The 24,901-nt window shown below is 51.9% G+C and overlaps 2 protein-coding genes across 2 annotated transcripts in view; one reads left to right on the top strand and one right to left on the bottom strand.

Annotated features, from left to right (window-relative positions):
• TOGARAM2 (TOG array regulator of axonemal microtubules 2) overlaps positions 1-3,213 on the top strand; it is a 58,900-nt gene extending 55,687 nt beyond the window's left edge. Inside the window, exon 21 of the mRNA XM_032845855.1 lies at positions 2,752-3,213. Within this exon, the coding sequence (XP_032701746.1) occupies positions 2,752-3,008 (257 nt within the window). The 3' untranslated portion in view covers positions 3,009-3,213. The remainder of the gene's footprint in view (positions 1-2,751) is intronic.
• A 9,362-nt stretch (positions 3,214-12,575) lies between these two features.
• Positions 12,576-21,100, bottom strand: PCARE (photoreceptor cilium actin regulator). The gene is given in 2 exon segments (XM_032845873.1): positions 12,576-12,892; positions 17,258-21,100. Coding segments are annotated over 2 exon segments (4,026 nt in total). The 5' UTR covers positions 20,986-21,100; the 3' UTR covers positions 12,576-12,594.
• Between the last annotated feature and the right edge of the window lie 3,801 nt (positions 21,101-24,901).

The following is a 24,901-nucleotide window of genomic DNA, read 5'->3' as shown; positions in this document are numbered from 1 at the left end:
CTGAGTGCCCCTCCCCCTAACAGGCAGACAGGTGGTGTCACCCCCACGCATAAATCCTTGCATGGGTTGTCTTCAAGCTTGTGTTCAGGCTCCTTGGAGTGGCCCACGTGGCCTGTGGCTCTCCAGGCTCTGCTCCTTCCCCCTGCCCAGTCGTAGGCACTGGGTCATTTCATCCTCACAACATCATAAGGATGGTGTGGGTTCTCGGATTATCCCCTTAAAAAAAGATTTTATTTATTGAGCGAGAGAGAAAGAGTGAGAAGAGCATGAGCAACGGGGAGGGGCAGAGGCCACATAACTGAGACCCCGGGGCACCAGACAAGGAACCCTTTACTGTTGCTCAAAATCTGCACTCTCTGGGTGAAACCCTTACCTGTCCTTGTACAGGTTGTGTGTGGGCCTTAGAGGTGGATGGGTACCTCACTTTAGATTATCCACGTAAATGTAAGAATTTTCCACCTGTTTCCAAGAGACCTCAAAGGCAAGAGTTTCTCCGTAGCTCTCCCAGTGAGTGGGTGTCAGCCAGGAGTCGAGAAGAGCCTTTCAATTGACACAAGGTGTGCACTAATAATAGCGCAGCTTAACGGGAGTAAATCTTTTGCTAATTACCTCAGCTGCCTTGTAAGCTCCAATTTAATGGGGTTTTCCTCCTCATGAGGACTCCCAGAAGGGCCATCAACTGCCTCTGCTAATTAGAGAAGCCCACCGCTGTCAGCCAGGTGACCTCGGCTGCTGGACCCGGGGAACCTCAGGCCTGACTGCGTGTGGCCGCCTGGCTGCCGGGAGGGGGGCGTTCAGGTGGGAGGGCAGCGTGCGGGCACGGGGGTGGTGAGGTGGGGTGGGTTAGGGGCAGGTGAACCCCTCACCCTTTGGTGGGCACGGGGGAGCCCTGCCTGGGCCTGGTTCTGGGATAGTTCTCCCCTTGGTTCGCAGCTGAGATCCCATGGAGGTTTAGGAAGGCTTTGAGTTATAGCTGTTCACTGTAGGCTGCTGGTCAGGATTGCTGGTTTTCTTTTGTTCCCTCTGGCCAGCACCTCCCCCCCCCACATCCCTGGCTCCTCCTCACCTCCTACCCCAGCCCTTGGGGCGCCCTGCTGGCTTTCCCGCTACCTAGCCCTCCTCCAGCTTCAGCGTTTCCCGCAGCTCCCAGCTCTGCCCCGCGCGCGTTATGAAGCGGCTCACCAGCCATCACGGCTGGGCTGACTCCCCGGGTGCCAACCTGTCTTCCCTGGGAACAAGGGCCACCTTTACTTCTGAGGGTTTGGTGACATTGGGGAGCCCCCGAGAGGCCCCACGGTGTGGGGTGCAGGAATCCTGAGGGTGTGGCTAGAAAGCCAGTGTGCGCACTCCACGGGCAAGGACACTGCTCCAGTGCAGGCTTCGCTGAAGGCTGCTGACCTTCTCTGGCCCCCTGTTGTCCCAGCCTGGGCCTGGAGTCCGAGGGGCCCTGGGGAAGCATCCTGGGGGTGTTGGAGGATGTTATGCTGGTGAAGGAAGGACACATTGGAGGTTTTGCTAAAAGTAAAACTCCACACCAGCGTCTGACATGTGGAACCCCTGGAGGCTTGGGGGCAACAAGGGGGGCAGAGCATGAGCCTTGGAGTTGAGGCAGGCTTGGCCTCAGCCCTTGTTAGCTGTGTGGTCTGGGGCAAGTTCCTTGACCCCTGAGCACTGGCTGCCCCCTCTGCAAGATGGACCAGTATCCTGCCTCTCAAGGCGCTGTGAGGACAGTGGAGTCACGCTGCAAAGCTCTGAGCCCCAGCCTTGGGATTCCGGAGGTCTTAGCTTCCTTGGTGCATCTCTCCGCCCAGGAAACCTTCCAGTTTCTTTGCCTCATCAACAAGTAAAGGTCGTTTGCTCTCCTCAGCACTTCCTCGGCAGGAGGACAGGCGGATGGCGCTCAGCGTACAGAGCAAGCATTGTTGGCATGGCTGAAGGCTGGAGTGGCCCTGGGAAACGACTTGGGGTCACTCTTTGACTTTGACCCCGGCATTTACTCGGCAATGGAAGCCTTGCTTGCTGGGGTAGCCTGCGTGTGGGTTTTCTGGGGATTAAAGAAGGTAGAGGGCCTGGGAGAACCAGAGGTGGGGGGGTTCATGACTGAATCGAGGGTCTGTGCAGAGCTTGGTGGTTGACAAAGCACATTCATCCTTCCCGCATTGCTGCTGGTCTCGTTGTGGAGCTTGGCATCCAGACCCTGGGGAGGCCACACTGGTCTTGTCTCCTGCTGGCTGCTTTATTTTTCAGAATGCTTCATTTGAGAGAGTGTTGACTTTTCTCCCTGGTCCGGGTTTTCTCTGTTCGTATGAACTCATGTAGGTGGGAACGTGGGTTAAAGGAATGCTAGATTGCAGTCCAGTCCAAGTGTGTCCGCCTCTGTCCTCTCCCCTGGGCTGCAGGGACCAATGACGGCCGTCATGGGCCCTGAGCACTTTGGCCTTTGCATACTCGTTCCTCCGTTAAAAAACAAAAACAAGTTAAAAATTGTATTTTATAACTGGTTGGTATAAACATGAATATAAACAAGGTTGGATATCTTCCCATTTTTTTTCTTTTGATTTTAAAAGAAATACAACCATTTTCATAGGCCCCAAAATGTGTCCCGAGCCCTAGCTGGTGCGTCTAATGGACCAGTTGGCTCTTCTGGGCTGCCTGACCTTTTTAGGGATAGAGTTGGTGTCCCAAGAGAGGGCAGCAGGAGAGGGAGAGAGTGCCTGCCTCAAGTAAGTCTCCCCGTTTTCTGTCCAACAGCGCTAGTGGCCTCCGTGTACCCCCAGAAGCCCCAGGCTGTGGAGCGCCATGTCCTTCCAGTCCTCTGGTGTTTCCTGAGCAACATGACCAGGAACAGTGTCCTGCCTGGGCACGGTGGGAACGTCCGCAGGGTGGCGCACCGGCTGTCCCGGAGCCTCCAGGAGCAGATGGGCTCCCGGCTGCAGGACCTGGCTACTGGCCAGCCACAGCCGGTCCTTGAAACGCTCCAGGGACTCTTAGACGCAGCATCCCTGTGAGGCAGCCCCAACCAACGTCACCGACAGAGGGATGGCATCGGAGAGCACGACAACGGGCAGCTCACGCCCCTTTCAGCTGGGTTAAAGACAGATCTGAAAGGGGCAGTTGTTATTTTTTTACCTTATTTTCTTTTTATGATAGAATCATCTCCCGGTCTACTTTCTCTTAGAGTTCCAGATGTACATAGTATATTTTGAAGTAGAAATAAAGGAAGTACTTATTTTTCTAAGGTTTTATTATCTTGCACTTTTTTAACCTCAGAGAATATTTTAATAACTAGGTTTGTCACAAAGGAAATGAGACAACAGCAGAACCAGTGGCGGGTGGCATGGGAGGATGAGTTCGGGATGAAGAGTGTAGCACAGACCCGATGTTGCAGACCGTGTGTGGGGATGGTCCCCATCCACAGAGGCTGGGGCCAGCCCTCTACTACCCGGAGACCGTGAGTTGGCTGTTCAAATCCAGTCCAGCTGTTAATGAGGCTGATTCAAGGTGAGCAGAACAACCGTCTCCAGGGTCATCCTTCTGCCTTAACAAAATCTTCCCAGGGAGAGTTTGACAGTCGCGTTACTGAAAGCCTTCTCTGGAAGCCGGCATTCTGGTCACTTCTGCAGAGGACTAGATGAAGCTTCACACTTGAGACCCCAGACGTGAAAGCACTTGGCTGGAACGGGAAGCTGCAGGACCTGCAGAGGTCACATGGGAGCTCTGGGATTGCACAGGTGCCCCCTCCCCTTGGGCTGGATCACGAAGCTGGAGGGGTGTGCTGGACTCAGGATGTGCCAGAACACGAGCAAACTGAGGGAAGGTGTTGCCCATGGGTGCGGCAGCCGGAGAAATGGAGTCCTACAGGAAGACGGGGACAGCTTGGGCTGTCGCTCTAGACACAGTAGAGTTGGTTTTGCTTTGCCTGGGGCCAGTGGTTGGTTGACTATGGTGTGACCAGGCAGAATTAGAGGTCTACTCATGACCTCAAACACAAGGGTAAGGTGAAGGTCAAAGGGGCAGAGGCCGCGTGCTAGCCAAGGAACCCAGCCAGATCCGTAACAACACTCTGGGGCAGATCCGCATAGCCGAGGCTGTGAGACCCCAGCTCCCTGCCAGCAAGTTTTCTGGCAGACCCCACCAGTGGACCCCCTCCACTGTCACCCCGCAGTATATCACTTCCACATCACTGGTGTGACCATCTCCCGAGGAGGATGACCCAGAGATGCCAAGGAGCTCCAAATCAACTCCCATATTTCCAAGTTCATGGGTACCCCTGGCTGAGAAAGCCACGTCTTTCTTTCTTTCTTCCTTCCTTCCTTTCTTTCTTTCTTTCTTTCTTTCTTTCTTCCTTTTTTTAAGATTTTATTTATTTATTTGACAGAGAGAGAGATCACAAGTAGGCAGAGAGGCAGGCAGAGAAAGGGGGTAAGCAGACTTCCCGCTGAGCAGAGAGCCTGATGTGGGGCTTGATCCCAGGACCCTGATACCATGACCTGAGCCGAAGACAGAGGCTTAACCCACTGAGCCACCCAGGGGCCCCGAGAAAGCCACTTTTTCACCTTGCCTGTGTTGCCAGGTGCAGCCAGGCCGGGTCCCCCACCCTCCCAATGCCCTGGGGTGAGCTGGGGTATAGCACCATCATCCTGGGATTTGAGCTTTTAATAGGTGGCTGAAGTGTGACTTTGAGTAATTCTAGCCACAGCAGGAGCCGCTTCTCACTAATTGTGACCCCAGCAGGGGCTTCCCAGCTGATTCTGACTGAACCAGGTTAAAGGCCTGCTAGATAGGGGATCATCAGCGATGCCCAAGAGGCTGATTTTTAAACGTTTATGAAGTTTTACACAATTTAATTAATTGTGTTTGCTTGGAGTCTGGGCAGACTTTTTGGGTTGGGTGGGGAGACGGACATTTTCTGCTTGTCAAGATCCTAGAACCTGTAGGAAACCAAGGGCACAGAGTCTGGCAGGGGTTTTGAAAGCAGAGACGAAGCTCAAAGTCATCGTCCTGTCTTCCAAGTGCATCTTCCCCAAGATGGAAGCTTCCCACCCCCTGTGCTCCAGACCCACCCTCCTGGGTGGAGGTGTTTAATACAGCTAGAACAGCTGAAAAGCAAATAAATCTGCAAGGTTCTGTTTTCCTTCACTGTTTTAAGTTTAAATCTAGTCTCTGGGCAGCTGGGCTCTGTGGGCAACGCCTCTGGCCCAACCCCACTGGGGAGGGGCTGGGTGGTTCTTGTTCTGGGGCAAGGGTGTGGGGAACCTTAGGAAATTTCAGTCTCAAAAGGTTTCTCACATCATTAATTTTTTTTTTTTTTTAAGATTTATTTATTTGAGAGAGAGAGAGAATCTCAAGAAGACTCCCGCTGAGCTTGGGGCACGACAGGGGGCTCGATCTTATGCCCCTGAGATTGTGACCTGAGGTGAAATCAGGAGTTGGACAGTTTACTGACTGAGCCACCCAGGCGCCCCCCACATATCACTTCTAAAGCAAAGGGAAAACAACATATTAGCCTGGGCCTGTGAGAAGGAGGCCTCACGGGTGGCCAGTGGTGACCAATGAAGATGGAGCATGGGGGGTGGGGAGTAGGTCTGAACCGAGCCCCCATCCTTCGCTCGGCTGTATGCGCAGCCGGGAGCTCTGCCTCCTGAAGATGCTCTCGGGGCTGGGCATACAGCTTCTAGCTGTGGAAGGTCTCCGTTCTCCCTCCAGCGGAAGGATGGAGGACTAACTCGTCTGAGAATACTTAAGCGCTTCAGTTTCTGGGCCTTGAGGAGAAGGTGCCCCCAGGTCAAGCTTCCCGTCTTGTTTTCTCTTCCCTCCTTCATGTTTCTCCACTCACTCTGCCTCAGCATCTTCTGGGGAGACGGAAAGAAATACTGATGTCAGGGCCTTACCCCCAGGGATTTTGATTCCATTGGTATAGGGCAGGGCCCAGGGTGCTGTCTTTCCTTTCTATTCTCCTGCCTCAGCTTTACTGCCGCATAACCGACATAGAGCCTTGTGTGAGTTGAAGGTGTACAATGTGTTGATTTGATCCATTTCTGTCTTGCAAAGCAATCACCCCCATAGCCTTAGTGAACTCCCCCGTCCCATCACATAACTACCATTTTTTTTTGTATTGCGTTTTATTCTCATAGCAACATTCGAGTAGATAATATAGATTTATTAGCTGTAATTGCGAGGCCATACATTAGGTCCCCAGAATTTGTAGATCTTCTCATTGGAAGTTGGTACACTTTTTTTTTTTTTAAAGATTTTATTTATTTATTTGACAGACAGAGATCACAATAGGCAGAGAGGCAGGCATAGAGAGAGGGGGAAGCAGGCTCCCCGCTGAGCAGAGAGCCCGATTCGGGGGTCGATCCCAGGACCCTGAGATCATGACCTGAGCCAAAGGCAGAGGCTTTAACCCACTGAGCCACCCAGGCGCCCCCAGGAAGTTGGTACACTTTGATTATGTCCCCGTTTCCCCCTACTGGGCAGCTGGCTTGGGGAAGCAGTGCCCTAACCCCGTGCTCCCAGCTGGGCTCCCGCAGTCCCCTGGGCGTGTGGGTGGGCCGGCATCCCCGTGGGGTTGCTCCCGGGGTGAGCGTTTCTGCGGCTGGGTCCAGTAGGGATTCCAGTTTGGTCCTTATCCTTCCAGGGGCTTCTGTGGAGGGGGCCGGTGTTCTGTCTTCTCTGTATCCCGTCACCTGGTGTCTCTGTGAAGAAGGCTATAACATTTGAAGGTTTTGTTTTGTTTTCATCACGGCTTTATAATTACCTCTCTGTGGGTTGACAGCTGCTATTAGCGTCACCTTGGGTTCTCCTTGAGAATCTTTACATTGAGAAAGAGACCCAGCACCTCTGTGGCTGGTGTCAGCAGCCATTAACTAAACAATAGCTTTAAAAACTCACCAGGTTTTGTAAACACAGCCGATCCTGTCCCCTTCCAAAAGAGAGGGGGGAAAAAAAAGCTAGATAAATAATTTTCATTAAGGCAATTTTTTTTCCAGGGTCTATATTTCCCTCTGTCTCATCTGATGTTTTTTACTACTTTGGGGCACTGGCCATAAATTGGGAGAGAGCGGTCTGCTCAGGTGCCATCTCTCCCAGCCCCGGGGGGGTGGGGGTTCCCTTGAAAGCCCACTTTGGGGGTTCACAGCAACAAGGAACAAAGACTTTTTGGGGATGGGGAAAGACTTACCTTTTTTTCCTTCCTGCCAGGGGCAGTATTATATGTGTGTGCAGGGGAGGGGATGGGGGGTGGTTTGAGGTGCGTAGAGGTGATTATAGTAAATAATTCTCCTGGAAATATTGTTCTGAATTTCCATGCAAACTAGTTTCAGAGGAATGGCTAAAATTACAGCTGGCCTTTGGCTGGATCTGAAAAACAAGTTCCTATTTGTAAGTGTTGGAGAAAACTGAGCGTTTTTTCCATGGAAGGTTGTGGTATCTTTTGGAATAACCTCATTCCTGCTGGCAGTTGGTATTAGAACCAAGGCTGGGCAGGAGCTGGGGAGCCCCACCAGCCGGCCAAATGTCTTTGACATCCCTCAGCCTTCTTTTTTTTTCATTTGTCAAAGGTGCTGAAAAAAAAAAAATAAGACTTGCTTTTCATCTCATGGGATTTTTAAAAAAATCTAATAAAACAGTATAGATAAATGCATTTTGAAAATGTAGAGTGTTACACACAAAGAAAAGGCATAATTATTATTAAGTCTAGCCTCAGCCCAGTAAGACTCTCTGTTCAGATGGCAGTGAAGTCAATCCCAGCATCCCGACCGGTTACCCACGACTCAGTGTGCAAATAGGTGGGAGATTCTGAAGCTTAATTTTTTTCCCCCCGTTTGGAATATTTGACATTTGTAGTCGTGATGGCAAGCAAGATGTTTTAAAGTCTTTTCACTTCGAAAGACATGGAATCCTGCAGAGAAGGAAGTCAGTTCTAGCTGAGTTTGACAGCTGTTTTTAACTTTCTCCAAGAATCAAAGCCCAGATCTGGAACGAGGGGGAAACCGCACTTTCTCTTCTTGCTCAGAATCTCGAAATGCAGAGATGGTGGAGATGCACTTTACAAACAGAGGTAGTGAGGGATCGTCAGCTCCGTTCTTCCAGAGGGCTCGAAAAAGATGGTTTCGTAGAAGTGAGTCTGCCCGTGTCTTGTAGATGGCAGGGTATGGAGGCTGGCGTGCCCATCACAGCTTTCTGGATGAAAGAACGGGCCCCCAGGAGCTGGATTGCAGGGCTGAGGGATGGAGCTGTGGGGCATCAGGCTTCTGGCTCCCAGTTCCAACCATTAGGAGCGGGAGAGACTCTGGCTCCCCAGGGTGACAGACACATTCATCACGTCCTCCTCCTGTCTCCTCCTTCTCCCTGTTTCTCCCTTCATCTTCTTCCTCCAATGCAGGCCCACCCGGCTTGTCCTGTCCAGGCACTACCTGACTCCTGCTGGGGCTGCCATTCCAGCCAAAACAGGTTGTTGACTTGTGTGTGGGACTTCGGGGCTGTCTGGAATGACGGTATTCAGGACCCAGACTGCTACCTGGCTGGAATTCTGTAGTCACAGGGTCCATAGGCTATCGGTCAAGTTACTTTCTGAAGTCCATGAGGCTTCAGTAATCAAGCCAGCAGTGTCCAGGGTCCTCCATAAAATTGAATTAGAGTGCGGAGTGAGTGAACCGTTTGCTCCTCTGTGTGTGCAATGAATCTTTAATTACATTTCATAAAAATGTCGGGATGGATTGATGGAAGTTTGTTGAAACTTCAGGTAGGCCCAGGGAGTGAACCACGGCGCAGCATAATGTGTTCTGTTAATGGAGGCCCAGAACGCATTTACCTTATGGCGGTTCAACAGCTTATCTGATGTGAGGCTACTTAAAAATATATTACCTTTGCAAGGCTTTCCTTGGGAAGATGCGGTGGGTGTGGGCAACCTGTAAGCCGTCGGCCGAATGATCGATAGACGAACGTGTTGACACTTCGAATCCACGGCACCGGCTCCCCTGATACGTGCAAAACACTGGTTTATTTCAGAAAAAAGAATGTATTTCTCAAACCCCTTTCATTCACGTTGCAGGGTGGACGAGACAAGTCTTGTCAAACGTAAGCTTTTCACAGCGCTGGAAAAGTCTCTTTGGTCGTCTGCCCTGACTTATCTACTGACACAGATTATTTCAGGTTCTGAACGGGGTACACGATGTAAGGAAAGAACTAGGTGCTGCTTTGGGTGAACCGCCGCACCCAGGCTGTGGACAGATGCTATACGTCGTCTTGAGGATTGTATTTATACTTGAAAAAAGCTATCACTGTTGCACCAGAATATTATATCTGCTTTTCCCCCCATGAGTCCTTTTGATGGAACTGGAAAATTGTGTTTTTCCCTTGGGGCAGAGCTGTATGCTGCGTTCCTAATGGGTTAGCGGAAGAGGGGAAGCACTTCCCCCTCCTCGGCTCTGGGGGTCTCCATGGGTGTTGATGGTGGCCGGGCACCCCTGGAAGAGAGTTGGCCCAAACAGAAATATGGGTATAATATGCACATCTTAAACTGATCTCCTTTTCCATGGTGGGCTCTCATGGGCCTTTATACCCAACATTCCTTCTTGGTTTCCAGCTTTGGGAAGGAAAAGTGCAGACTCATGGGTCTTTAATGGGTTGGGTCCGTTGGTGACATTATTTGAAAAAGACAAGACAAAAGGGAAACCCTGTTCTTCCTACTCCTTTGAGCGTAGGAAGTGGGTTGGGCTCAGCAAGGACGAGGTTCTTGGGTGGAGGGAAGGTGGGTTGGGTGAGAGTGACCCATCTGAGAAGTTGTGGGATTGGGCTTGTCCCTCGTGGACACCAGCGGTGTGCTTTCCAAGGCAGAGACATGGGTTTGAGTAAAAGCCTGGTCTTAAGGAGGGGGAAACTGAGTCAAAGCCACACAAGTTGCCTGCTGTGGTACATTTAATTTCTTTTGCATAGTGTGTAATTCACCTGTAGTTTGGCCTAAATCTGGTGGTTGGGATGGTAGCCAGAAAACATCTGTGACCCACCTGCTCTGGTACTAGCTGGGCCCTGCTTCACCTTTGACCTTTAGTGCCTCCTAGCACCTTGGCCTTGGAGACCCCTCTGCTTTACCCCAGGGAGAGCTGACTTGAGGTTCTTAAAGCAGCTGGGTCCTTGGCCAACATGATAGTCTCTATCAGCTCATTGTCCTTCATGCTCGGACCTGGAGGCCTCTCACTGCATCACGTATGGGGATATATGGCAGGAGCCCAGCACTGCCCTGGTCTTAGTAGGTGCTCAGTAAATGCGGAGGAATGAGGAGGAGTCCTGACCCGCTCCAGGACTGATGCAGGGACCCTGGAAACCCGGTGTTCCTCTACCACTGCCTGCCATGGGGAGAACGGTGGGTGTCAGCCGCTGCTCAGCAGCCTAGCTCAGGGGAGGGGGTGACCTCTGCTCTCAGAGAGCCTCCTGCCAGGCACCCTCAGGGGAGCTCATTCCAGACTCTTCCAGGGCATTTTCTCTGATGCTGACTCCTTCCGGGAGGGAATAAGCTGCCTGGCGCCCAGCCACTCACACCTACTTTTGTGGCTGCAGCTGGGTGCACTCGGCCCCCACCTACAGACTCAAACCAGCCCCAACCCTCTAAGAGGGGACGCTTTTATAGGGAGCTCAGCCTCGCTTCCGCCTCCTACAGATCTGGCTCCCACTTCCTATTCTGGTTCCCAGAACTCGACTTTTTATTGTCCCTGTGGTTACACTCCCACGTTGTCTCACCATTTCATGAATGGTGCCCCCGGCCAGGCCCCCTGTGTTTCTCTGTTTCTGCTGTGTTTCTTCAGACCTTGGGAAGTCTGCCCCTAAGCCCTAGCCCAGGGCAGGGTCTGCTTCTCCCTGAAGCCGCTTATCCGTGAGCTGCCTCTCTCTCTGCCTGCTGGCTTCTCCTCTGCTCGGCTCAGTGCCCAGCCCACCCGGGGCCCACCGCAGCTGGCCTGCCCAGGTGGGCAGACTGTGTCCTGAACCTGGCTGTTCTCACACACTTACCTCAGCCATGCCCTGCCTGCCCCGGGAGCTGGACTTCCTCCCATTTCCTGTGGCCACTAACTCACCCCTGTGTGTGGCTCGGCCCGGGAACCCACCCTGCTAATGCAGAACTCTGCTGGGACAGTTAGCGCAGCCCCACAGCAACCGTGTGGGTGGGGACAGACACCTCTCAACAGTGGGGGCGGTGCGGCCCCTCCGGCAGTTTAATCATCTGTTCCTTAGGTGCCTTGGAAGAGATCATCCTTGTCACCCCTACTTTAATAACCGGAAAAGTCACAGTGAATTCATTTACAGATGGCATCTTCCCCAGGACCCAGAGGACATCTTCTTGAGCCAGGATCTATTTCAACAAGAAAGGATTTGAAGTCTATAATTTCCCCAAACTTAAAAAAAAAAAAAAATCAGCTTTGCTGCAGATCTGGGGGCTGGCCCCTTAGCTGTACCCCGTGGCTGAGAATTCTTGAGCCGGTATTGAATCACCCAATTACTGCAAATTCGTTTCTAAAAAGAAAGCCCTCCACAGCCGCCCGTGGAAACATTCCAAGATCTGCAGCAAATATCTAGCGCATTGGCAAAAGCGGTTTGGGCAGGAGCAGGAGTTCTTCACCTCCCTTTCAACCTCGGCAGAAGTGCGGATGACTGGGGAATGAAGCTGGCGGAGAAGCCCCCCAGGGAGACCGGCGTGCGCACAAGGGTTTGTGTGCGTGCAAGTGTGCACATCCTCGAGCTCCAGCCCCCGCGGGGCGTGCAGGGCAGGCTGCGTATTTGCAAGGCTGGGTCGCACCCAGCCCGTCAGAGAGGCATGGGGATGTGCAGGGTAGAGCACCCGAGACACGCCCCTGAGACAAGATCCCGGGCCGCTCAGCTCAGCCGCGGGAGTGGGCTGGGAGCTTTGGGTGGAGGGTTTCGGTCTATGCTGGGGAAGGAGGAGAAAGAGGAGGGTGTGTGTCTCCATTCCTCCTCAGTCTTCCTGTCTCTGGAGCGATCGGCTCCTAAACAAAGCTCTCAACAGTGGCGTGGCGGCAACCCTGGGCCACTATTTAATCTTAAAACAAAAAACCAAAAAACAAACCACCACGCTTTCCAACCATTTGTACAACTATGGTTTCGTAGAAGTGAGTCTGCCCGTGTCTTGTAGATGGCAGGGTATGGAGGCTTTAGGCAGATGGTGTGAGGGAATAGTCATAGGCAACGAAATGGAACAAAAAACCAAGGGATTCTGGTGCCAGGCACACCTGTTGGAATTTTTGCTCTGTTCTCTTCCTGGCTGTGTGACGTCAGGCACAGGCACGACACTTTGGGGCTTGGGGGTGGGGGAGGGGCGCTATCTGCTTCATTCTTTACTGTGGGGGTTAAATAAGTCCATGAAACTCACCCCAGCAACCCCTCCCACCCCAGCCCACCAAGCAGCCTGCGACAAATGCATTTTTCCCCTAAATTAAGGCCAGTACTTAAAGGATTAAAGAGCGTCAGGGTCCAAGGTTATAGTTAACCTTTGTACCCCAATGCAAACCAGAATCTGGGACCGAAAATGGCAAAGGTTTAGAACTCAGCAAACTCTCTGGGCAGTGCACCTTCCAGATCTTTCTAGGATGCTTCAGTAGGAGTTTGGTTGGCCACCCTCCCTGGGACAGTCTGATGCTTGGCTGTCACCCATCGCCTTGTGGGGTGACTGGCATCCGTGTGACCCTGCTGGTTAGCCGGTCAGGCTACTTCCCTCTGTTGAGGCTTGTCCTGGGTGTGGCTGGCTCAGGCTTCCCGTTGCAGCCCTTGGCCCAACACGCAGAGCTCTGGGGGAGATGCGCCCCTGCCACCGCCCCTCAGTTCTGGGGCACAGGGGCTGTTCCATGGTTCTGTGTCCTTCTTGGGGCTCTCCTCACTGCTGCTGTGGAGAAAAAGGACAGCTGCCGATCAAACGCTCCTCAGTGGTTCCTTCTGCCCCGCCCCCCGCCCCCTCCACCCCCACCCTGCCTCTCTCAGTCCCTTGCTACCTGTCTCAGCCACAGGCCCATGGACTCCCGGTGCCCCGCCTCCGCCCTCCCTCACCAGGTCCGCCTGGCTGGTGCCATCCCGGTGTGCACCCGCCCGCCGTGGTTGGCACCGTGGGAACCGAGCCCTGGGATCTGTGCGGACAGCAGGAGTCCTATTCTTCCCCTCACGCCCAGGATCCCGCTGCTCTGAACAAAGCAGCTCCCTCAGGAACTCTGGGAGTTGGGCCTTTATTTTATTTTTGTTTTTAAAGCACTTCTTATTTAATAAAGGGCTAGGCTTAGCTAGTTGAATTAAAAATAACACCAACAATAACAGCAAAAAAACCCAAACCAAACAAAACCCCACCGCACCCTGCTTTGCTCAGCTGCCTCCCTTTTCCTGAACGGAGTAAAAAGGAAAGTGCCTGGCCCAAGCCTGGCATCTGGCTAGAACAGAGCCTCCCAGCTGCTGAGTGACACCAAGAGAGGAGGGGCTTTGAGGGGAAAGGGACACCGAGTGTGCACTGTGGGTGCAGAATGGAGAAGGACCACAAACGTGGAGCGAGCTGAGGCCAGAAGGGGGACCAGCTCTGAAGGCCACAGGGGCTGTGTGCTGGTGGGCTGGCCTCATTGCTCCTGCCTGGAAGTGGGAGTCTGGCTGTCCGGGTTCAAGTTCTGCACTTACTAGCCGTGTATCCTGGAGCGTGTTCATTACTCTCTCTGACTCCCAATCCCTTCTTTGTAGAACGGAGATGATAAAAGTGTGCATCTCATGGGGCGCTCGGAACGAGCACATGGTAAGCGCTCAGTAAACGGCCCGCGGTCACTCTGCTTGCTAGCATGAACAGGAAGTCACCCCTGGACAGGAAACGAGGAACCACCCTGTCGCATGACGGGTAGGCACCTGAAGGTCAGAGCCCCGCCGTCAGTCATCTCAGGTCCAGGACTGGACCCGGCTCCCCTCGTGCGGAGACCAGAAGGTCCTTCTCTCCGCCTGTGACAGCGGGTTCTCTGCCATCCCCGGAGTTTTATCACGCACTGCGCTTGGCTCTGTGGTTAGGCTTCCCCGAGCTGTCTGACCAGCGGAGGGCGAGTCTGAGTTTGGATCCCACTAGGATGGGGGTGGCCGGAATGTGGGGCGAGGTAGGGTGGGAACTGAGATGGGCATACCCAGGATTTTTCCACCGTGAGCGTCTCCCTGTGTTCCTCAGAGCCAGCCTCATCCGCGCCGGGCTCGGGCCCCATTTCTGGTCCCTGCCTGATCAAGGGTGATTCTGCGCTCAGGACCAGCCTGATGCACCTCATCCAGGACCCTTTGCTGCTCCGCGACTGGAGGTGCTGGCAGGAATGGGAGGGGCAGAGCCAGTGTCTCCGGTCAGTGGAGGTGACAAAGGATTTTGTCCTAGAACTGTGTCTTCTCTGACCCCAGCCAGGTTGAGGCTCAGGCTTGGAGGTAGATTTTCCTGCCTGCCACGTGGCAACTGTGGTTCCACCTGATCCCAGAATGGCTGGGGAGGCAGGCTGCCTAGCCACTGCCCGGCTGGTGGGTTGGGAGCCTGATCCAGGAAACAGGGTTGGGGGATTGGGCTGCCAAGAGCCCCTGCCTGGGTGGTCCAGTCCAAGCAAAGGCTAAAAGCACTGTACTGAGGGGAGAAAGTCTGGACCCTTCTTGAATGCACCCCAGTGTGCTAAGACTTAGAGACGGCACCTCCATCAGGGGATTCAAAACATAAATAATAGCTAAAGCTTAGTGACTGAGCTTCCTGGGTGAGCCTCCTAGGACCATTGCCAATCCCCTGGGCCCCAAGATCGGGAGGATATAAACATCATCATTTTTTCTATAAAAGGGGTTTGTGCCTGGCACTGGATGACGAGAAGTAGATCAATGCCAGGGGTAGGCCAGGTCATCCCGCCTCTGATGCAAGATACCATGGGGCGGTTGCATTCCTACAAGTCCCTGCTTGGGGAAACAGCCTGTTCTGAGTCTTTCTGCCTCTCTCCCACTGGCCTGTTGGCTAGTTACACGATCTCAGGTAAATCATGCCTACCTCCTCGGTCTGGTTTCTGATATGCAGGAGGGCAGGTAAAAAAATGCATCTATAGAGTGAGAAACACTCCATGCTGGCACGCTTCTGCTCGCAGATGTCAACTTTACAGGGGTTGAGAGGTAGAGGGATAGGGGGATGAGCATTGTCCCATCACATTCAACAGGTGCTCAGTTTCAGCTCCGAGTGGCTTGGAGGTGTGGTCTTGCCAGGAGGCAGGGGGAGGAGTATGAGCCATTATTGAGACCTTTCAGGCAACCTTGGGAAGTCTCCTGTCTTTCAAGCTATAAGCACTTCTCGCTGCCCCACCCCCTACCACCCCATCTACCCCATCTCCCTAAGTATTGAGATTTAGGACATAAAACAACATTTTAGGCTCTCCTATTCTGCGGAGAAGCCTGAGAGAAGGGCATTATTTTCTTCTTGAACAATTTTATGTTACTTTATTATAGCTACTGCTGTTTTAAAATGTTAGTGTTTTTAATTAATGCCATTTTATTGTCCCTGTTCTCCCGAGCTCTTCTCCTGAAGGGCACGGTTTTAGAAATGTAATAAGAGAGTAAGTGGCCGGTGCGAGGAGTAATGCATTAACATTTATAGAGGTTCTTAGATGAAAAGCACTGTGCTGTAGGAAGTTCATTTTAGATTTAAGAAAAGAGCAGCATTACATTAAGATTCTTGCAAAAAATAATCAATATTTCATTTCTTTCAAGTGGCTGGGGAAGTTTATATAACTATAATAATGCACAACTTTCCCTAGATAATAACTTTATTTAAAATCGGCTGCTGAGCACTTTGTAAAAAATTACCATGTATGCCTCAGCGGACTGTGAAGTCCGTAACCCATGTCACTCTGGCTGTGTCACTCTGGTTGCAGCAGGGGGCCTTTCAAAGATGGCAAGGACCAGGACGGTTCAACTTTGTCCCATCTGATATCGAGACACATTGATAAGAGAGTTCTCCAACAGGTCTCCGAGTTTTCTCTTTATGCTGCATTCTGGAAAAGATGCCATTTCCCCATGTGTTCTACCCACTTGGGCACATGTGTCTTTCTTTCCGTGTTTAGGCACTGGCTCTACCATGATTCATGATCGGCTACCATCCCATGCCCAGGCATGCCTGCATGGCTGGGCCAATGACATGCAAGTCAGCTACCCTCACAAGCAGCACACACTGGGAACTCAGTCTGCCAAGGGTAGTGATGGCCATCCTTCCACCGATTCTGGGACTCAGTGCCCATGAAAGGGTCTTTTTCTTGCTCTACACACCTCCACACGGGGAGATGGAGGTGAGGCTAGAGTGGAAGGGAAGTAGAGGCAAGTCTTTGGGGTTGTGGGAAAGCTAAACCTTTATATTCCATACCTCTAGGACATCTCAAGGCATGTCCCCTGGGTGTCCCTGAGAAACTTTAGAGGGGCATCTATGAGGTCAAAACTATTTTCAAAATACTACCAAGATATTATTTGCCTTTTCCACTCATTCTTTCATAAATGTAGAGTGGACTTTTCCCGTCTACGTTCTGTGTGATATCACTCCAGATGGACTGCAGAAGCGGTTCTGAGAAGGCCGCCCTCTTTTCTGGAAGTCAGACATGAAAAGGATTTGCAAAAAATAAGACTATGACTCTCTTTTCACTAAATGTTTTGGTTGTGGAAAATATACCTACTTTTTAATGGTAATGGATAATGGGGGTCATTGAGAAAATGAATTCATAGATATTTTAGGTATCTCTCAACTGTAATTTATAATACAGTAAAAAGTGAGAGATACAACCCACCTACACAAAGGTTCTTTTGGGTTCTCCATAATTCTTAAGAGTTTTAAAGGGGTCGTCGGGCCTGAAAGGCTGAGAACCTCAGTAAACCAGAGACAACAGAAATCAGGTTGCTGGTTCCAGACAGCTTGACTGTGGCTCAGTGGAGGTGGATGGGTGGGACCTCACTTCGGTCTCCTTTTCCTCAAATGTAAAATAAAGGGGAGGGTATGCTTGGATTAAGGTGATTGTTTTAAACTCCATTTTTAGCACAGCAGAGTTTCTCTCAGTTAAAATCTTTCTTGGGAGCCTGAAATAAGTGACAGATGAAAGTGCGGCTGCTCAAGGATGGGTCCGATGGCAGGAGGCAGGTCATATCGCAGCCCCCTGTCCTCGGCCTCTCCCCTTGGAGCACAGTCTGGAAACTACTGACCCAGATGATCCCAAGGGCCTCTCTGCTCTGGCCCGAGGACCCTCCTTACCTGCTCCTGCTGAGTGCGGGTTGACAAGCATCGCTGGGGGCGCCGGGGACAGGCAGCCGAAGGCAGACACTTGGCCGGCGGTCAGAAGCTGTCCTTCTGATGAAAGGCTGAGGGTTGAGGGCACACAGAGCCATGCCCCGCTGTGAGCCTGCCCTCTGCCGGGGCCCTGAGCTCCTCCAGCCCGCTGCGGGGGTCCCGCGAGGGCTACCAGCTTCAGGGGGCAGCGATGCTGCGGCAAGTGGGTGGGCTGTCGAAGGTGGCAGGGCAGCCTCAAACAGAGAGGAGGTGGCTGGACAGAATATGGAACGTGTGTTCCCAGACGCTTTGGCCGTGGCTGCCTGACTGTCCTCAGAGTCTCTTGTTTGCTTGTGCCCCAGAGCAGGGGACACTGCGGGGGAGGGGGAGGTGGCAGAGGAAGGGGAGCTCACTTCTGTGTGCTGGGTAGCGGGGCTGGAGGTGTGCTGTACAGGTGGGCTCACCGGGGGAGTGTTGGGAGGCCTGTGCTGGGGTGGGGGGGAAGCTCCTTCCTTCATTGTTGGGGAGCTTAGCACCGTGGGGCTTATCGGAGGGCTGGCCGGTGGGCTGGGGGAGCCATGCACGGGGGGAACACTTGGCTGGGCAGGTCTGTGAGAGGAGGGCTGCCTCCTGTCCACTCGGGGTGTCCAGTATCTCCTCGTGGAAGAGGCCTTCTTGACCAGCAGGGGGCTTCTCTCCTGGGTCTGCCTGGGGGCTTCAGGAGAATGCGACCCTCGTGTTGGCCTGGCCAGGCTGGGTTCCAAGGTCCTGTTCTGCCCAGATGCGTGGCTGGAGTGGTGCCAGGGGATGACCTTCTGGGGATGCTTGGACAGGCTGGTGACCCTGTCTGCAGGTGCCTGACTTGGAGCCCCTCTGCCCTCCACCTCTGGGTTTCTGCTGGTTGCTGGTGGGCGGCTCAGGTCCATGGTGAGCTTTCTGGTACCGCAGCCGCTCTTGCTGTCCCCTGGCCCTGTGCTGTGGGGCTTGGTGGGGGCAGTCGCGCTCTTGCTGGGTAGTAGGTCAGTGGGGCTCATGGAGGCTCTTAGCTTCGGGGAAGCCCACGTTCTCCGGGCAGGGTCAGCCCCTCCCAGCCCTGACACACGGGTCCCCTTGGGAGAGCTCCCTGCTGGCGTGCTGCTCTCTGGGGGCTCCAGAGAGGTGAACGACTTGTCCATCAGGATTTCCAGAGGTGGTGGAGGGAGATGCTCTGGGTCATCTTCTGTTTCACTGTTGAAACTGAGGTCCTCCTTCTTGGGTGCTCCTGATGTCAGCAGACGGGGGAAGATAGGCGATAAGGGCCTCCAGCCTGGGCCCTCCTGGAGAGATTCTCTACTTGCTGCTGGAGAAATTTGGGGTTTGGGATACAAAGGGGCAAGCCCCCTGTAAATGGGAAATCTGGGAGGCATGATGGGGATCCCCCACTTCCTGAGGCAGGGGCTTGGCCCAGCGTCCTTGGAGTCCCCTAAGGTCCTCAGACTCTTGGCAGGACTGAAGGTTTCAATGAGTTTCTTGACGGATGTTCTGCTGGGACAACCCCTGACATTCCAGTCCTCCGCCCCTGGAGCCTCACTGGTCTTCTCACCCGAAAGGGTGGTGATTGGTCCCCCCTCCCCCTCCCCCGGCCAGGGCTCTTCACCCTCAGGACGGGGACCACATTTCTGCAAGATGCTCTTGTCCTGACTTGGCAAAATGACGAAGTTCTTGGTGAGGGAGGCCTTCAGCTTGCTGATGGTGTTGTTCTGGGAGCCCCTGCAGGTGTCGGGCCTCAGAGCCGCAGTTCGGGGCTGCTGCACCTGCTCCGGGCTCCGTCCCTGCTGCCGTGCACCCAGGGTGTAAAATGCCTCCAGCCTCCGGCTCAGGTCTCTCTGGACCCTCCGCAGCTCCTGGAAGGTGGGGTCCTCCATGTGGCTCTGCAGACATCCCTCTGACTGGGACCTCCTCTGCCTCACAGGGGCCCTGCTGCTGCCGCTGGCTGTGCTGGGTCTTGGGGAGACCGCTGTCCTCCTCTCCTCCTCATCGGCCCAGTCCTGGGTCCCAGAAGGCACAGGGACAAACTTGATCCTTTCACTGATTGCTTCCTTCATCTTCAGAATCATTTCCTGGGCTTGGGGGCTCTCGAGCCTCCCAGGGTGTGGCTGAAATGGGCTCCCTGAGCCACCAGGTGAAGAGCGTGGCCTTGGAGGGGAAGACTTTTCCTGCCATGGACATGGACTCATACGGCTCACCTGGTCTTCCTCCCCCTCTGGGCTACCGTCCTCCCCTTCACTGAGGGAAGGAGTGTCCATTAACCTGGAACCTTTAGAAAAATCTGCTTCCGTGGAGACCCCGATCCCAGGGGACTCACACAGAGTACTTTCGCCCATCCCCAGAGGCCTGGCGGTCATCGTTTTTGGGCTTGGGCTTGAGGGGCGTGGGCTACCTGCTCCCCACTGTGCCGCGGGCTGATCCTTTGCAGTCGGAGGCCTGGAGAGGGGGCAGTCCTGGGGTCTGTCTGCACCAATCCAGGAGGGACTTTGCTGCCAGGTCTTTCCTGACAGCCTGGCTTCCCCCGTGGCTGAGTGCACTGGCTTGCATTCTGCGGGCTCCGATCCCGAGTCCCAGCTGGCTTGCTTGCCCAGCCTGTCCCCCAGCTGCACAGACTCGTTGTCCCCACCGATGCCACTGTCCTCAGAGCACAAGGGTCCACCCTGCATCCCAGGGTCCCCCTGGCCGCTCGCCAAGCTCTCCAGCTGCCCCAGAGCCCTTAGGAGGCATTCATCTGCAGCCCTCTTTGTGCTCAGCTTCTTTCCCAAGTGGCTCGCAGTGGCGTGGTGGTAACTGCTGGAGCCCTCCAGGAAGCTGCCAGTGACGGAGGCCACCGTGCCACTGAGCCCCAGCAGCTTGCTGACTGTGTACTGCAGAAGCTGCTGCAGGAGATCTGGCCGCTCCTGGGACTCTCCTTTCCTCAACGGCCAAGCCAGATCCTCCCGGACTTCCTGGAGGAGCGTTTCTCCATCCTTGGAGATCTCGCCCAAGAGCCGGTTGACCTCATCAAAGCACAGCAACAGGAAGGTGACCATGGGCTGCAGCAGCTCTTGGGTCTGGGTGGCCTGATGGGTGAGGCGCAGGATTGTTTCGTACTTGGAGAGGCAGGAGTGGAGGTAAGTGTAGGCGTGCTCGTGGGCCTTCACCAGGGGCTCAGGGAAATCCACTTTGCTTTCAGGCTCATGAGCAGGAAGGATGGTTTGGCAGCAATGGTCCCGTTGGCCACATGTGTGGCATCTCAGCTTCCTTTGCTGGGTATTCCTTTCTTCGTTCTCTTCCCCGGAAAAGCCTGCCCCTTGTGACCCGTGGGAGCGCTGCGTCTTGGTTGGAAGGTCCTTAGCCCTGTGGCTTTGTGACTTGTCCAGCTGGGGCGGGGAGGTTTCGGTTTCTGGGGGCATTCCCTCCATAGCTTTCCCTTGGCCTGCTGTGAGATCTCTTGTGAGCCGATAGAGACCTTTCGCTGGGCTTTGGGTCCACCTGGTCCTTGGCTGTTCCTCTGCCAGCCTCTGTCCCTGGGACGGGTCTCCCCCAGAGTCATAGCAGGTGCAGCTTGGAACCAGCAAAGGGTTAGAGCATCTTTCATTGGCCCCCTGACATCCTGGCAGAATTGCTTTGGGCTTTTTAAAAAACTGGATGCCACTCTTAGCAACGCTATTAACAATGTCACTGTGAGAAGGTGTGCACCCCATGATTTCAGCTTGTAGTCCTCTCCCACCCACAGTCTTCACAGTTTTCAGAGAACTGTCCTTGAAATACGAGTGAAAGGCAGCCTTACGAGTCGGTCCAGGCAATTTCCAGGCCAGAATGCTCTGAGGTCCATGGCGCCGGGTCCTCGGAACCCCCTTTCCTTCCTTCCTTGGCCCCACCGCGTAGAGGCGGCGGTGCCTGTGGTCTTGTTGCTCTGTGTCTCGAACCCTCTGCTGTGAGTGAGCAGCGGGGCAGTTCTCCAGGACCTCAGTCTTGTGGATTATGCGCCTGCGTTCTGCTCTGGTCCCGACAGATGTGGATGGCAAGTGGAACTTTAAGCCTATTAGGTTAATCATGGCCTAGCCAGTCAGCACTCGCAGTGTGTTCTAATATAGAACTTCTCAGCATTTACTATCTTGGGAAGCGGATTATTTTTGCACGTGCTTATGCTTTTAATTCTGTTCAGATGCCTGCCATATGAAACCTAGAGAAATGAGCCCTAATTGCAGAAAGCTCTGGAAGAGACGTATTTGTGGAAGAGAAGGGAGGGCTCGCCGGCTACAGATCCAGGCAGAGAAGTGACCTTCACAGTTTAATAAGGGCAACCCAGCCAAGTGTGTTCCAACCTGCTATTATCAAGGAGACCCCAAAACACACAATAGACAGTAATTGGAGCAATTCGTTGTTGTTTGTGTGGTTTATACAAACACAACGACTCTAGCGTTAGAGAACTTCTCTAAATAAGACAGGGAATAGAGAAGGCAATGTGGCTTCTCTTTACACTAGAAAAGTGAGTTTGATAGCCGTGGAGCCGTCTTCCCTAGTTTGGAGGGGAAAGCAGAGAAAACTCACTATCATGTAAAGCTCAAGGCTGGTCCCTGTGGAGCAGAGGGGCTCAGAGAGGCAATGCTCTCAAAGAAAGAGGCTTTTAGGGGTGCCTGGATGGCTCAGTGGGTTAAAGCCTCTGCCTTCGGCTCAGGTCATGATCCTGGGGACCTAGGATAGAGCCCTGCATCAGGCTCTCTGCTCAGCAGGGAGCCTGCTCCCCCCCACCCTCTGCCTGCCTCTCTGCCTACTTGTGATCTCTGTCTGTCAAATAAATAAATAAAATCTTAAAAAAAACCCACAAGCAAACAAACAAAAAAACAACAACAACAAAGAAAGAGGCTTTTAATTAAATCTTTCTCATAGGAGAGTAAGCCAACCCTAGACAGTGGGGAACCATTGGTCATTAGGAGTAGAACATTAAGGAAAAATGTATTTTCCTTTTTGACCACAGCTTTTACACAATCTGAGCGTGGAGAACTTGTCCATAGTGAAGGGTAGAGTCTGCCCATTTTAGTATTCCTTTCAATTTTGTAAAAACTGCCAGAAGTCTAGAGTGAGGAGTAGAGAGACTTGGGTTCAAATCCTGCTCCTTTTCCTTTGAGTTGGGAGAAGGGAGTCATTTAAATTCCCTGAGGTCAAGACCATCTTTGGAATGGGGATAATGGTACCTACTTCATGGAGCTGTTGTAGGAATTAAGTTAACTCTTGCTTGGTAAGTGCCTGGCCAGTGGTAAATTAAAAAAGAAAGAGGAAGGAAGGAAGGGAAGGAGGGAGGGAGAGAGAGAAAAGGAAGAAAAGAAATTCTTTATTCCTTTCCTCCTGGCATCTAAGCCACTTATAATAATAAAAGTCATAAGAAAATTCATGAATTATTCCAGGACCAAGCCCCAATCCTTTCCTGAATTACCTGGAAATAATGTAGCTCTGGATCTGGGTTTTGGCCCTTCTGTGGGTGTAGAATGGCCCTTTGCTCAGCAGCACACTGTGGCCCCAGGATTTCCTCCTCATGTCATTACTCTGCCCTTAAACACACAATTCCCATCATCTGCATTCTAAGGGTTTTTTTTTTTTAATTGTACCATTTCTCATTTTTGCTGGTTGCCAATTTCTAATTTTCCTAATAGGAAAAAAAAAAAGATTGCATTGAGTATCTTCTGAAGTTACTTGAGATTGGACTTGATATTCTGGCTGTTTTCATTCTCTCTTACAGAGCCCTGTACAACTGATGAAAATAATCCTGTGGGCGTCAGGCTGGTTTCAGAACCAGAAAGGACATAGAGACACCTCCTATGCCGGGAGCAAGCTGGGGACAGGCTGCTGGGGCTGTGCGCGGAGCCTGAGCCTATCACAGCTCTATGCCCCAGAGTGCATAATTATTAAAGTTAGCCAATCTGTTTATTTGAGGCTGAACTCATGGGAAACACGCAGCTTACTCAGTGCCTGGGGGCGAGCTGTGTTAGGCATCAAGAAGTTGTTTCATTTGTCATGGTGCTAGGCAGGCTCAGTAAACAAGAGTGCCATGTGGGAAAATTCTTTCTTCCATTTAGCAGAGTTGGAAAGCTCATCTGAAGGTTTCTTTATGTAAAGTCTTCTCTCGGGATTTGGAGCCCTGGTCAAATCATCTTTATGAACACCTTTGGTCTAAGTGGCTAAAATGATGTCCAAACCAACGATAAAAATAAAAATATTTGCCCAGAGGGTCAGCTGTCAGAAGCTCTGTGCCTTGGGGAATGGTTTTCTTGACTACTCCAAATAATTTAAGAAGCTCTTTATTTATTGCCACTCACTTTTCATCAAGACTAACTTTTGTTTTTCTTTCTTTTCAAACTGAGTTTGCCTCAAATGGAAAAAAAAAATTACTTTGAGTGGAAATGTAAGATGATCCAACTACTCTAGAAGCTTGTTTGATAGTTAAGCGTACGTCCACCCTATGACCCATCAATTCCACTCCTAAGATTTAAGCCAAGAGTATTGAATTCCTAGGTCCTCAAAGGAACAAGAATATTGACAGCATTGAATGCCTAGGTCCTCAAAGGGACAAGAATATTCCTACTAGCTTTATTCATAATGCCCTCAAATTGGAGATAATCCAAATGTCTGTCAGTAGGGAAATAAATAAATTTGGGATAATTGTACAATGGAATACTTCCCTGGAATAAGACTAGCAACCTACTGAAATATGTAACAATATAAATTTAAAAACTATTATGCTGAGAGAAAGAAGCTGGGCATGCAGGAGTACATACAGAATAATTCCATTTGTATAAAGTTCAACAACATACAAAACAATCCAGTTATAGAGCTCAGAAACGTGGCTATGGGGGGAAGAGTTATTAACTAGATATGGGCATGGGGAATTTCTTAGAGTAGTGGAAATGTTCTCTATCTTGATCTGGGTAGTGTTTACATATATGTACAAATTCCTTGAATTGTACACTTAAGTTGTGTACTTTATGTATGTTAACATATATACACAACTAAAATGCAACTGTATGCTTTACTTCGTGCCTAGAAGAGTCCCAGTATAATGCTCTTGATTCATGGAAAAGTGCCCCTATATTAGTTGCCTATTGTTGCATAACAAATTACCTCAAAATTTAGCAGCTTAAAACAGCAAACATCATTTCATTATGAAACACATTTCTGTGGGTTGGGAATTCAGGAGCAACTCACAGGGTGGTTCTGGCTAAGGGTCTTTCATGAGGTTGCAGTCAAGACATTAATCAGGGTTGCAGTCATCCGAGGACTTGACTGTGGCTGGTTGACTTGCTGCCAAGGTAGTAGATCATTCACATGACTGTTGACAGAAAGTCTCAATTCTTTGCTTGATGTCTACAGGAATCATCAGTCCCTCATCATGTGGACCTCTCCACAGGCCTGCTTAAATGTTCTCACAACATGGCAGCTGACTTTCCCTAGAGTGAGGTGTCCGAGAGAGCAAGGAGGCCACACTATCCTCATCTCAGAAAACATACACCTTCACTTTCTCCACATTTTATTCTTTGGAAGATAGTCTCTAAGTACAGTTCAAACTCAAGGAGACAAAAATTAGTCCCCACATTCCAAAGGTCACCAGAAATTTAAAAATCT

The sequence above is a fragment of the Lontra canadensis genome, unplaced genomic scaffold, assembly GCF_010015895.1.
Source record: "Lontra canadensis isolate GAN:19392208 unplaced genomic scaffold, GSC_riverotter_1.0 scaffold170, whole genome shotgun sequence".
Lineage (NCBI taxonomy): Eukaryota > Metazoa > Chordata > Mammalia > Carnivora > Mustelidae > Lontra > Lontra canadensis.
This window is presented reverse-complemented; position numbering and strand designations above follow the sequence as displayed.